Source organism: Podarcis erhardii, assembly GCF_964252035.2.
Source record: "Podarcis erhardii genome assembly, chromosome: 9".
Lineage (NCBI taxonomy): Eukaryota > Metazoa > Chordata > Lepidosauria > Squamata > Lacertidae > Podarcis > Podarcis erhardii.
In genome coordinates this window covers 64735494-64748148 of record NC_138512.1, presented here as the reverse complement: position 1 = coordinate 64748148, position 12655 = coordinate 64735494, and the positions used below count along the sequence as shown (strand labels likewise).

The window sequence follows — 12655 nt, the reverse complement described above, 5'->3', positions numbered from 1 at the left end:
GGGATGGGAAGCAGGAGAATAAGAAAATGTCTCTCTCCACTCACTAAAAAAAAGGCCAAGGGTGGCACACAGTGCTTTCCCACCAATTCGAAACATTCAACTGAGGGCGACCTTAAAAAGAAAAGAAAAGCCGCAGCCCCAACAAGCTGAGGTTGCATTCGAGCACGAGATCCCGAGGAGGAGGTGTCGCCTCTTCTTTCAAAGCCACAGAATCACCCCAGGATGCAAGCTCCTCCGCATTAGAACAGACCTGGGTGCTTTATTGGTCTGACAATTACAGACAATTATTTGGCGATTCATGATAACTCAAACTAGTTCACCTCTCTCTCGTTGACACGCAGGAGAAGGCATAAAATCAGGCTCTCGTTAGTCTAAGCGTTTCACAAGTCGCAGGCTGATCAAAGCAGAAGGACCCTTCCTTGTGGGGTGGGTGGCGAGTCTTTTGAGTGGATCACCCACCTCAGCCCCCTCCTGCTGGCTTGGGTGAACCAGCTCGGAGGCAGGAGAGGCCCCCCAAGTCTGAAGAAAAGATGCAGGGGCCTCCTCCTTGTCAGACACAGCCCCGGGATTGCTGCTAAGAAGGCCCTCACAGCGCAAGGGCCTCACTGAGTTCTTCAAGCAATCCTTCCTTTGGCTTGGCCAACTTCTTAACTCTACCGGCAAGGTCAAGCGTGCCTTTGTTACATGATCTTGGAGCCAATGTCTCTCTTGCTGATGAGGACCTCCAGCAGCCTCAGCTTGGCCTTAACCTGCTTGTATTCGTTGTATTCTTCCGCCATAGGAGTGCGGTCCTCTTTCTGGACGTTCCTGCAAGAAAGCAGAAGGGAAGGCTTTTTCAGAAGACATTTCTCCTTCAGACAATGGGCCCATCCAGGATCCTGCTCTCATGGTCGCTGAACAGGTGTCCACGGGGAGCCTGCGAGCACAACAGCACCCTGCAATTCCCAGCACCTGGTATTCAGAGGCATAACTCCTCTAGCAGCAGAGGCAGAAAATAGCCATTGCGGCTAAGGAGCCGCTGATAGCCTTGGCCTACATGAATTTGCCCGGTTCTCTTTTAAAGCCTTCCCAAGTCGGCAGCCTCTTGCTGCCTCCTGTGGGAGGGAGTTCCATAGTTTATGTGCTGCATGAGGTACCCAAATCCTGACACAAATTGAGGTGCCTCAAAAAGAAAAAGGAAAACAAAGTGTGCCTTGCCAATCCAGATTGGTGGGGTGGAAATGCTTCAGACAAGCATCTGCTAAAACCAAAAGTTAACATGTAAGGAAAATGCCAGGGTGAGGTGATGAACGAAAGTCATACCTCGTGTTGAAGTAGCTTTGGGATAAATATTTTCGGGCTGCACACTGCGGAGACCCGGAAGTAACGCATGCGCAGACGGTCAAAATGACACCACACGCATGCTCAGAAGCAGTGAATTGCGTAGACGCAGGTTGCGTTCGCTTTTGGATGTGAACGGGGCTCCGGAACGGATCCCATTCACATCCAGAGGTACCACTGTACCAGGATGAGTAAAAGGTGGAGGGAAAGCTCTGCTTTGACCAACAGGCCAATGTTGTAATCGTAGGGATTGATTTACTGGGGGAGAGGGGTTATAGGCTTGTGGCCCCACCTCTCTTTGTTTTAATCATGCATTTTGGTTTTTTATATTGTATTTTTATGTTGTGAACCACCCTGAGATCTATGGATGAAGGGTGGCATACAGGAAGGAAAGAAAGCGGACAGGACATATTCCTTACATGAATGGTGTTGGTTCCCTGTAGGAAAACAGAGAAGCTTGGCTACTATTTTTAAAAAGAAAATTTCTAGACTTCACAGTGGGCTCTTGTGAACCACAATGCCTGTTGTGACATGAAAATGGAATGGCAGAGCTTGTTTTCATTCCAGGGCCGGAATAGAAGCTTCACGTTGCCTCTGGAAACAATTCTCAGATTCACACACATTCTCTCAGAAACAAAACTTGTGTACTTACATTAAATCTGCACATAGGTTTCGATAGGCTTGTGACATTTGTGAAGGATAAGAGTTTTCAAAGGGTGAACATGAGAAGGTGGGATTGGCGGTCCCACCAATGCTGTTCTCGGTTTCCTCTTATGCTCAGCAGTCGAGAAAGGAATGCTGCTGTCTCAACCCATATCAGGAAGTTAATTCTGAATCAGGCAGCTTGTGCCTCTTCGGCTTCCAAGGCAGTTTTGCCAAAAGAGATCCCCTGGGGGTACTACATATACATGAATAAAATAAATGCCACTATTATAAATTGGGGACAGAGAACCTGTGGCCTTGCAGAGGATGCTGGATTCAAACTCTCGTCTATCAAGGCTGGCATGGCCAATGGCCAGGGAAGATGGGAAGTTAAACCAGCAACACCTAGAAGGTCACAGGTTGCTCACTCCTGTGGTAAAGATGCAAGCAAAGTGCCTTGCATTGTAAAGGATAAGTAAATGCTCATTTCCTGAATGTGATGGTAAATAAAACAAAGGTTCTGATGTGGCAAAGTGAAGGATTGGGGATAAAAAAAGAGAAATAAAGTTACCTTCCATTTTGCCGGAAGAAATTGTCCTCAAAATCTCTCAGTTTTTTCCTGATTCTCTTCTTCTCCTCCCTGACTTCCTGGAGCTGTTCTACAAGTTCTGGCCTATGTAATTTAAGAAAAAAGAAAATCAAAACAAAAGCGGACTCCCAAACAGAGACACAAAAATACTGCAGAAAGCTAAACAAAACAAAACAACCTTAAGTGATAACCGCCACTTGACAGATGGTGATTATCACAGTTCAGCTCCCACTGTTCAGAAAGTATAAGTAACAATTATATATTATAGATCCCTTTCCTAATTTTAGTTATCACCTTAGCCCAAACACACAGTATGCAGAACATGAATCTGACAGCCAAAAACCTGACATACATGGAGGCAGCATGAAGATTTGACAGCCCCATATCTTGGCTGCTTTTTGAAGAGATCCTATCATCCACCGGAGAAACAAAGCCGTCGCCATCATCTTCTAGATGGTCCAAGAAACTTCTCACGTTGAAATCCGGCTTTATGGTGACCGTGAAATCTGGTTTCGCGTTGCTGTCTTCTTCAGAACCATCGTCTTCCTCCTGCAGAGACATTTCGGGACCAATTATTACCATTGCCTGTGCTATCTTTACTGGCCGCATTCCCAGAAGCAATGTGGCCACATTCCAAACACACAAAGAAGCGGTCTATAGCACCAGATTGCGAGAAGATCCCTGCCGGATCAGGCCCAAGGCCCCTTGCAAGTGTTAATACGCAGCTGGTGGATGTGTTAATGGCTGCTGCATGGAGACCACTTCCAAGACTTCTGTATATTCTAAGGCAGGCAAAGCTTAAGTAATGGAAGCCTCAGCTTGTTAAAGAAGTCTCCACAAGCTCCTAGAATGATGTCAGGGCAAGGTAAATGCAGGAGAAGAAGGGAACGAAAAGGATGTTAACTTTCCCCCCTTGGTTTAGAGCAGGGTTGGGGAACTGGTGACCTTCCCAAGTATTGTTGGACTCCCATCATCCCTGGGACTGATGGGGGAGGTATTCTAACAACAATTGGATAACACCTGGCATATAATGACTTAGAGCAGGCATAGGCAAACTCCGGCCCTCCAGATGTTTGGGACCATCATCCCTGACCACTGGTCCTGTTAGCTAGGGATGATGGGAATTGTAGTCCCAAAACATCTGGAGGGCCGGAGTTTGTGCCTATGCCTGACTTAGAGGTTCTCCTAGCACGATTCACAAGCTTCCTTCAAGTTCTGCCTCTGGAGTGAGGTGTGGGTGGGGCCTCTCTCCCCACACATGGTCAAGGGATGATGGTGAATGGGAAGAACCTCAGGAGTTGCTGGGTTGTGTTGTGGTAGAGCTGCCAAAACCCATTCCTATCCCTGCATTGCAGCAAGGAAACAGAATGCCTGGTTATTCTGCCTTGTTAAGTTGAACAGCTTAACAAATTTTTTTTTTTTGGGGGGGGGGTTGCTGTGGAAGTTCACATTTCTAACTTTGGACAGGTTATCGCTTCATCTTGAGTGGCTTGAACGCTTGAAGCCAGTGACGGGGGCTGCCACTGTGAGCCGGCTCCAAGGGCTGGTGGGAGAGCTCAGATTCTCCTCTAACTGCAGCGCTCCCAGAGCAAATGCTGCCAAGGGCTTTGCTCTCATCCAAGGAAAGTGCAAAGGGGGCTTTGCCAACTGGGATTTGGCAGAACCAAAAAAGCCGCCATCACTCCGAGACATGGGTGTGTAGTCAGGATTTATGTTAGTGGAGCAGGCTTTATGTTGAAGGGGCAGAACCTCAATTAGTTAAGTCTTTTTATTGATTTACTTGATTTAGGGGGGTGGGTAGCTGCCCATGCTTTGAGTCAATGGAACCTGGTATTAAACATTCATGTTCAATCTTCAAATATTTCATATCTGGGAACTGAAAAAGAAGGGGTAGGGGCTGGTGGTCCTGGAAGAGGCGATGCAGACAAACACCTTTAGTGCATTCCTGAAGGATTCCTCCAGCCCACGTTAAGCGCTTAGGATTTGTCCCAGTAAGATCAGGCTCTGCCTCTAAAGAATATACAAATGCTGGTTATTTGGACCACAGCTCCCATCAGTGCTAGCTGGGGGAAGGCTGCTCTCCGTTACAAAGGTATGAAACCATTACTGAGAACATTTAGAGAAGCTTTTAATGTCTGATGCATTACTGTATTTTAATATTTTGTTGGAAGCAGCCCAGAGTGGCAAATGGGTGGGGTATAAATATATTATTATTATTATTATTATTATTATTATTATTATTATTATTACATCATGGGGGTGTCACATGAGGAGACACAATTCAAGTAAGTATGAAGTGTGGCAAGGAAGTCTTAGGTTTGCTCAAGCCCAACCTAGGGCAGATTTGGGCAAAATGTGGTGGCAGAATGGATTGTTTCAGTCCAGACTACAGGATTTGTGTGTGGCAGGGGAGGTGATCACATTTTCAAAAACATTTTCCTAAGTAAAAAGGAAGCAACCCTCTCTGGAGCAGAAAGCTCGCAGAACTCTATTCAAGTGGAGACATTCAGGAGAGAGATCCCTCAACCTGCAGTCTGAAGTGGTACGGTCTATTCTTGCCCCCTCAGAACTCTACCACCTTATTCTGCCGCGGCTGTAGATCTGGGCCAAAGCCCAGCATATGAGCCAAAGAAAGCTAAGCAGTAAAAATTGCAAAAACAGCATCTTAGGAAGGGGAAGGCGGCAAGGGTGCAAGGAATAAATTGCGCATTTTGCAAATCAAAAGGGAGGCAAAAGAGGAGGAAGGAGGAGGCACTGAAGGGTCAGTTGTGACAGTGGCAGGCAGGAACCAGCAATTATGTACAGAGAGAGAGAGAGAGAGAGAGAGAGAGAGAGAGAGAGAGAGAAAGAAAGAAAGAAAGAAAGAAAGAAAGAAAGAAAGAAAGAAAGAAAGAAAGAAAGGGGTGTCTATCACTTTCATTGTGGGAGAAGGGAAGTGATGCAGGCTGAGCAAATGAGTTAGCAGTGGGAGGTTTTTTTCACCTTTATCTCCTTGAAGAAGGAAGCAGTTTCACCCTCGATAATTGGCTGCAGCAAAGGGCTTCTCCGCTTGCTGGAGGGGGAACCCTGTGACAGGCGTTAACAAGCAGGTTACATAATGACCCCTTCCTCCACCATCTCTCCTAACTCCCATTCCTCATTCATTTCTGGATTAAAACCTTAAAAGTCTCCCCAATAATGCATTTCATTAAGAAGTGTCAGGGTCGAATCTAACAACAACCATTATTATTATTATTGTCATCATCTTTCCACGCAATATGGAAACACTGTCTAGTAGCTGCCTTACCCATTATGCTTTTAGATGCAGAAAGATGGCTGCAGTGTACTCCCAAGGCTAAGCAAATGAGCCTCAACAAAAAGGCTCTGGTGCAAGAAGCAGTTTTGATGCACAATCAGGGGCTGCCTTATTCAGACATGCTCAAAGGGAACTGTATGGTTGTGAGCGAGATGGAGATCCAGACTGCAGAGGACTGGATACTCAGATGCTTGTCATGGATCAAATGAAATATGACATTGATTCCATGCATATGGAATCAAAACAACCCCTCAGAGAGCTTTCCCTTGCTTAAGTGCTTGCTGAAATTAATGGGACTGAAGACTGCATTTGTGCAATTCCTCTTGCTTTCAAGGGGACCTGCAGAAGAGAAATCTTTTGCTGGGTAGTGTCCTGGGCCCAGAAGAAGCATGTGCTTATCAGGGTAAATGTGACAATGCCCAATAACCCAAATGGCATCCCATCCATTCATCTGAATAGAAAACTTTTATTCCCCTGCCAAGGCGAAGGCTGGGAGGGGGCAGCAGCAAACTAGTAAAAATAAACTCTCATTCATTAAAATAAAGAGGCAGAAAGTAAGAGGAAAGTATCTTTTGTTTGCACTGGCTGAATGGCCAGAAGGCCTGGTAAGCAGCACTCACAGTGCACTCAAGAGATGCAATAACCCAATGTGGAAACTGGCACATTTTCTCCCTTTTTCTTGCTCTGAAATCAGGTGTCTGGCTGGTCCTCACGGTCACAAAGGCAAACTTCAAATGTGTTCCTCAACAATTAAGCCCTGTAGTCAGGAGAATGTGGCAGCTCCTCCTCCTACAACTACTGCCCACCCCCCGCTTGACAAAACAACAAATAATCTCAAACTGTGCCAACTTCCTCTTTCAAATAAAATAAATAAATAAATAAATAAATAAATAAATAAATAAATAAATAAATAAATAAAATTTTAAAAATCAAAGCTTGGGTCAGAGGCATGCTAACTTAAAGAAGTTTACAAAAAACAAGTTTCCTGTCTGGTCATCTCTGCTGCCCATTCCCATTCCAGATGACCCCTGACTCTCTCGGAGAGGCTTTTTGGGAGGAATAGGCCATTGCAGTGGGAAGAAGGCGATGGGAAACTTCTCGCCTGTTAATTTCCTTAAGTTATCTTAGAATTCAAGTCAATGCTGCAACCCAGAAAAAATGCTATTCCCCAGAATGTCCCTGAGGCATCAATTTTCTTCCCCTAATCATAGAATTTTGGGTTCCATTTCTCTTTTTTTAATGTGGAATTTTGTATCAGCTGAAAAGTCAATTTGCAATCTACCTTTTGTACTATGGTATTTTTTTTAAAGTGCCAAAGCGGTTGACTCTCTGAAAGTCTGTACAGATTGTAATGCAAAATTAAAATATGTGTCTTTGAGTTGGGGGGTGGGGGGAGAAAGAGAGATGCCCCAACCTCTATTCAAGTGGGATCTTTCTCTCTTCCTCTGCTAGCACAACTGTGTTTGTGGAGGAAACTGCTGTGCTTTCTCCTCCACGGGTCAGAAGAAACAGGATGTCTAATTGCTCCCTCCCTTCAGCCAAAGGAGTCTCAAGGACGGCCAACTGGGCAGGGATGCTGGTTCCCTCAAAGAAACGTAAGCCAAGTCCCTGGCCCAGTCTCCCTTGTGAACTGCCAGAAGTCTTAAGTCTACAGTTGCTGATCGCAAATCGAGGGGGTAAATGTGTGGTGTGAACTGCCTGCTTCTTTATGGACAAGGAATTCCACTGATATTGGGGCCTGAGATTTTAGACCCCAGGGGTCATGCTCATTCAGCACACCCAAATCTCAGGTGTCTGCATCCTGAGAAGAGCTTGAACTGCTCTTCTTACTACTCACTGGCATGGCGCAAGAAACCCACACCAGAGAGGGGTTTAGTGCAGACTGTAGCATCCCATGTGGTCCACAGGTGCAATGCTAGTAGTGTTAAGATCTCTTTGTGAAACGCTGCCTCCATCTTGAGGACCTTCTCCCCAAGGCCTCTGAGACTGATTCAGCAGCAACAGCTCTCCCCATGCAGAAGTACTTTACTCCCAAGGCTGGCACAAGGGACTGTGCTGCCTGAATGGTCCCCTCCCCCGCTTTTACTTTCTTCTTGTTGTTTTGCTGCTGATTTAGTGCCAGCAGTGCCGGCATGGCTTTCCACCTCCTTCCTCCGTCTAGGACAGCCCAAGGTCCTTCATCAGAATGAAGCATTCTGGCTGTGGCATTGCTGCAACTCTTAACTGGTGCCCAAAATTGGGGATTGGCCGGGGGGGGGGGGGAGGAAGTTTAAACCTACATCAACTTCGAAAATTGCCCCCTAATTCTCAGCACTGTTTTTAGCCTCTTCAAAGCTGCGCCATCCGGAATGAGGCAAGGGCAGAGGAGCATAGCTGTCAACGTTTCCCTTTTTTAAAGGGAAATTCCCTTATTCCGAATAGGATTCCTCGCAAGAAAAGGGAAACGTTGACAGCTATGCAGAGGAGATGGAAGGCCTTGCTGAATGGCCAGAAAAGGCACAGCAGGCCAGTGGAGGCAAGTGGCCAGGCGGGAGGGGGACTCCCAATTCTACCTCTCTGGGTCCACCACCTGAAGCAGTTAACTCAGTTTAACTAACGCTAGGGCCGGCCCTCTTTACTCTTCCTATGCACATGCTCATCCAGCTGCTACCATAAAGGGAAAAATGGCTGCGACTGAGGCATTATGTCCAATGCGGTGCACAAAGATAGGATTCTCCCTCTCTCGCTGCCAGCAATGAGACAAGGTCCACTCAAGCTATCCATGCAGAAAAGGTTTATACTCACGATGATAGGGATGCTGTTGGCTCTCGAGAGGATCTGCTTGACTAAGCGGTATCTGTCATACAGGGGCTTCATCATCTGCCGCTCATGTTTCGTTACCTGAAATGACGAAGGCACAGTTGGCTGCTTGAGAGGCGTGGTGATGGGAGTTTGCAGGAAACAACAGACTGTGACTATTGCGCCAACTATTTCACTGCCCTCTGCCAAGCCTCCTGCGAGAAGGCAGGACTATCGCTTCCTCAGCAGGTGCTGAAACTAAAACAGAGGCCAACCCCTCTCTCCCATCCACCAAGAAGCCTGGTGAAAACCTGGGTTCTCTGTCATCAGTTCTTCAACCCGCTTGGCAGATTGCCCTGCCCAGATGTATAGTTCCGTTTCTGCAGTTCTAAATTAGGCTTCATTTTTATTGCCAACTTGGCAATATGCCTCTGAATACCAGTTGCTGGAGACACTGCACTCCTGTTCTGTTTGGGAGTTTCCTGTAAGAATCTGGTTGTCTGATCAGGAGGGCTTTTTCTTATTCCAAAACCAATAATGCCCAGCTCCTTTCAATGGTCTAAGTCAGGCATCCCCAACTTGTGGCCCTCCAGATGTCTTGGCCTACAACTCCCATGATCCCTAGCTAACAGGACCAGTGGTCAAGGATGATGGGAACTGTGGTCCAAAACACCTGGAGAGCCGAAGGTTGGGGATGCCTGGTCTAAGTTGAAGGTCTGTTCTTGCCTCCATGTTATCTAAAAAGCCTTTGCCCATTTTCTGCTTTTTTTTATAAGCAACTTTAGCAAAACAAGCAGCTTTGTCAACCACAAGATAAGTGTTGCAAAGAGAGAAGCATAATAAGCTGTGAGATGTCATGAAAAGAGGGCTTCTGGAAGTAGTTTAGTGTATTTCTTTGCATTATATTACTGCACAGATTTAACTTCTGCATGGATTTATACCCCCCAGTGTCCGGCTTTTCAGAGGAGGCAGACAAGTTAAATTACTTATTGGAAACTGTTTTCTTCGCATTGCCCCTGTAACCCTCCTTTGAAATCTATAATGACAGTAATAACCCTGTTGTTAGGTGGGGCTATGGAACATGGCTTCCAAGAAGGAAAAATAAAAACAAGGCAATTGCAATGCTTAAACAATGGCCTGAGTAGCACACATTTCAAGAATAACAAAAACAAAAAAACAGACAAGAAGAAAACGTTATCAGAACAGCAAATGGGGGGAAACAACACTCAGCTGTTGGCCATAAATAACCCATATGATGGCTCTCTCCATGCCTCCAAAATGTTTTCCTTACTTGTTGAATAACCAACATAGTTTTGTAAGGGTCAACACTGGAGGAAATGTATTTTGTGTTTTTATATTGTATTTTTTTATGTTGTGAACTGCCCTGAGATCTATGGATGAAGGGTGGCATACAAATTTAATAAAAAACAACACAAAATTTTAAGAAATCAGAACTTTTTCCTAAGAGAAAATAACAACTCCAGAAAAAGGGTGGGGTGGGGACGGACTTTTTTAAAAACATCGCTACCAGTCACGTTCAAAAGGACATTTTGACTAATTATCTGTTTCCCTGAACAAAGGACCATAAGTAGTGACAAAATGTTGCTGTGATGTACGCAGGGGAAAGCCTTCACTCCATACTATAGAGCTAAGTCATCAGTTGCTGCACTTTTGCACAGGTTCGAGAAACTGGCAAACTTCCCTACAATTTGCCATTTCGTAGTTTGTAGCGACGAAATACAGAACACATTTTACACGGATGCTGATGTACTTACTGGTCTTCCGTGGATGCTCTCATAATACAAGAGGGCTTTTTGGAGAGCCACCTTCTCTGCTGCTATCTGATCTCTGGTCATATCCTGTATAAAAAGCAAGCAAGGGCAGGGCGGAAGGGAAACAATTGCATTACTGCGGTTCCTACAAATTTATCCCTAATATTTCCCCGTCCCGTTCCCAGTCCCTCAAAAAGGAGCTATACAGAGCACAAGATCCTGATTCACAATACCATTTATTTCATCTTATTTGCCGCACCTCATACAAACCATTGTTCAGGAAATAACAATAATAACCAAATGAATGATAACCAATACATAACAGTAAATGGAAGAGAAAACATCTAAAAAGCCAGCATGTTATTTTTGGGCTGTCAATCGTCATCTTAAGCAAGGCAGCCCCCTTCAGGCAAAAGGCCAATCACGTGCTGGCTGGGGTGCATGCCCAGTACGCACATCTAGGGTATGTGTACCTTAATGTCTTCCGGGCGGTTTGCCTCGGTCCTTTTCTCTTGGAGCTTCTTCTGGATGGCGTCCAGGGTTGCCTCCACTGCTGGCTTAGCCAATTTATCAGACACATCCTGCTTCTTCTCTTCCTCCTTTTCTAGCTGGGAGCCAAAACTTTTGGGGAGTGTATTGCTACGTTGACGCATCACAGGAGCCAGGTCTTCCTCTGACATCTTCAGCTTTGACTCTAGTTTTGGAAGAGGAACAAAGAAATAAAAGGAGAGTGTGTCTTTTCAGGATAGGCACCAGATGGAACCACTGCAGGACAATTACGTTGAGTTTGAAGGTCACGTGCCAGGATATCTCACCTTTCAGCTGCTTCCGAAACTTTGCAAGGTCATTTGTCCACTTCAGCACCTCCAGGTTGGCTGCTTTGTCACTGTGTGATGGCTATAAGGGGGGAGGACAAATAGATGGGAATGCTTTTTTAATGACTGGAGATGACAGATATTGAAAGCAAGGGTGCATTCAAGAGCTTATTTGCTCTAATGAAAGCTGGATAACAGCTAAGGACCTTCTGGCTACCAGGAACCACTTTGCATGCATCACAGAAGTTGTGGCTGGTGGTTGCACAAAAGACTTGGGTAGCCTCTCTACATGCTCCTGGCATCTTACTTACTCTACGAGTGCTGCTTAGCACAGGTAATATTCTAGAGGAAATAACAGTGTATGCTTTGTTATTGGACTTGCTACGAAAAAAGCAAACCTTCTCTCTGCAAATGTCAAAGACTCTTCAAAGTGTCGCAGGTAGGAGGGCAACAGACACCATCACAGAGAAATGCAACCTTGAAAAACCCCAACACGCAAATCCGTAGCATTCCTTAGCCAGCTGAAAAGAGTGAATGGAATGGCTCAATCCTGTGCATGTTTACTCGTTTGTGATTTCACCTGAGTTCAATGGGACTTGCTCCCAACTTAAGTGGGCACAGGACTGCAGCCTAGGAATGAAAGGTCTTAAAAAGCTGTCAGTCATTCCCTTTGCTGCGCTACCCACAGAAAAAAATTGCCGCTTAGCAATACAGTCCCTCAGGACAACTGACACTGAACAGCTTACTCTGTATTTCCTCTCCTCTTCAAATTTGTCTTCAAACCTCCTGATCTTTTTCTTCAGTCCTTGAATCCTGCGGGTCAGCTGTGCTGGTGTCAGATCTTCTCGGTCATCTTCATAAGACCCCAAAGAAGAACTTCTTCTCCTGTGATGAAGGCGAGGAAATGACTGAATTAATTGGTGTTAACAGGAAAGAAGGCTCTATACGATACAGAGAACTCCAGATTCCCCAAGAAGCCAGTAAGATCCTTAAACAGGAGCAAAGAAAACTTGCCTAATAATATCAGGTCAGATTATCTGTCCATCTAGCCCAGAACTTGTATATTCTGACTGGCAGCATCTCTCCAGGCAAAAGTCAAGACCTTAAAAGATGCTCCCTGCCCCACCGTAGTCTCAAGTCAACAATAGCAAACTCAGGTGTTGAGTGCTGACAGAAATGAAATCAAAACAAAACAGGGTCTACAAGAGGCAGGTACTGACATTCTCAGGAAAACCCTGAAGTTGGTGGTAGTAGGAAAAATATTTTAAAGCAAAACCAATAAGGCAACCAACACCAAAAGCAGTCCAATGAGGACCAAGCATGTTCAGAAGACACAAAACGCTGAGCATCAGTTGGAAAAGGAAATGAGAAAACAAGAGTGAGATGCCTCACTTGAAGAGAACCACACCATGCTTTCAAAAGCACATAGCTTCCCCCAAAGGAT

The 12655-nt window shown here is 45.5% G+C and overlaps 1 protein-coding gene across 3 annotated transcripts in view; it reads right to left on the bottom strand.

Moving 5' to 3' along the window:
- Positions 1 to 233: 233 nt before the first annotated feature.
- The window catches only part of FAM13A (family with sequence similarity 13 member A), a 132714-nt gene continuing 120292 nt past the window's right edge, over positions 234 to 12655 (bottom strand). For all 3 annotated transcript variants that reach the window (XM_081876714.1, XM_081876713.1, XM_081876715.1), the window contains 9 exons: positions 11958 to 12096; positions 11212 to 11293; positions 10870 to 11090; positions 10400 to 10483; positions 8631 to 8726; positions 5534 to 5617; positions 2904 to 3100; positions 2534 to 2635; positions 234 to 807 (listed from right to left, as the gene is read on the bottom strand). In XM_081876714.1, coding sequence (XP_081732840.1) covers positions 681 to 807; positions 2534 to 2635; positions 2904 to 3100; positions 5534 to 5617; positions 8631 to 8726; positions 10400 to 10483; positions 10870 to 11090; positions 11212 to 11293; positions 11958 to 12096 — 1132 coding nt within the window. In that variant the 3' untranslated portion in view covers positions 234 to 680. The remainder of the gene's footprint in view (positions 808 to 2533; positions 2636 to 2903; positions 3101 to 5533; positions 5618 to 8630; positions 8727 to 10399; positions 10484 to 10869; positions 11091 to 11211; positions 11294 to 11957; positions 12097 to 12655) is intronic.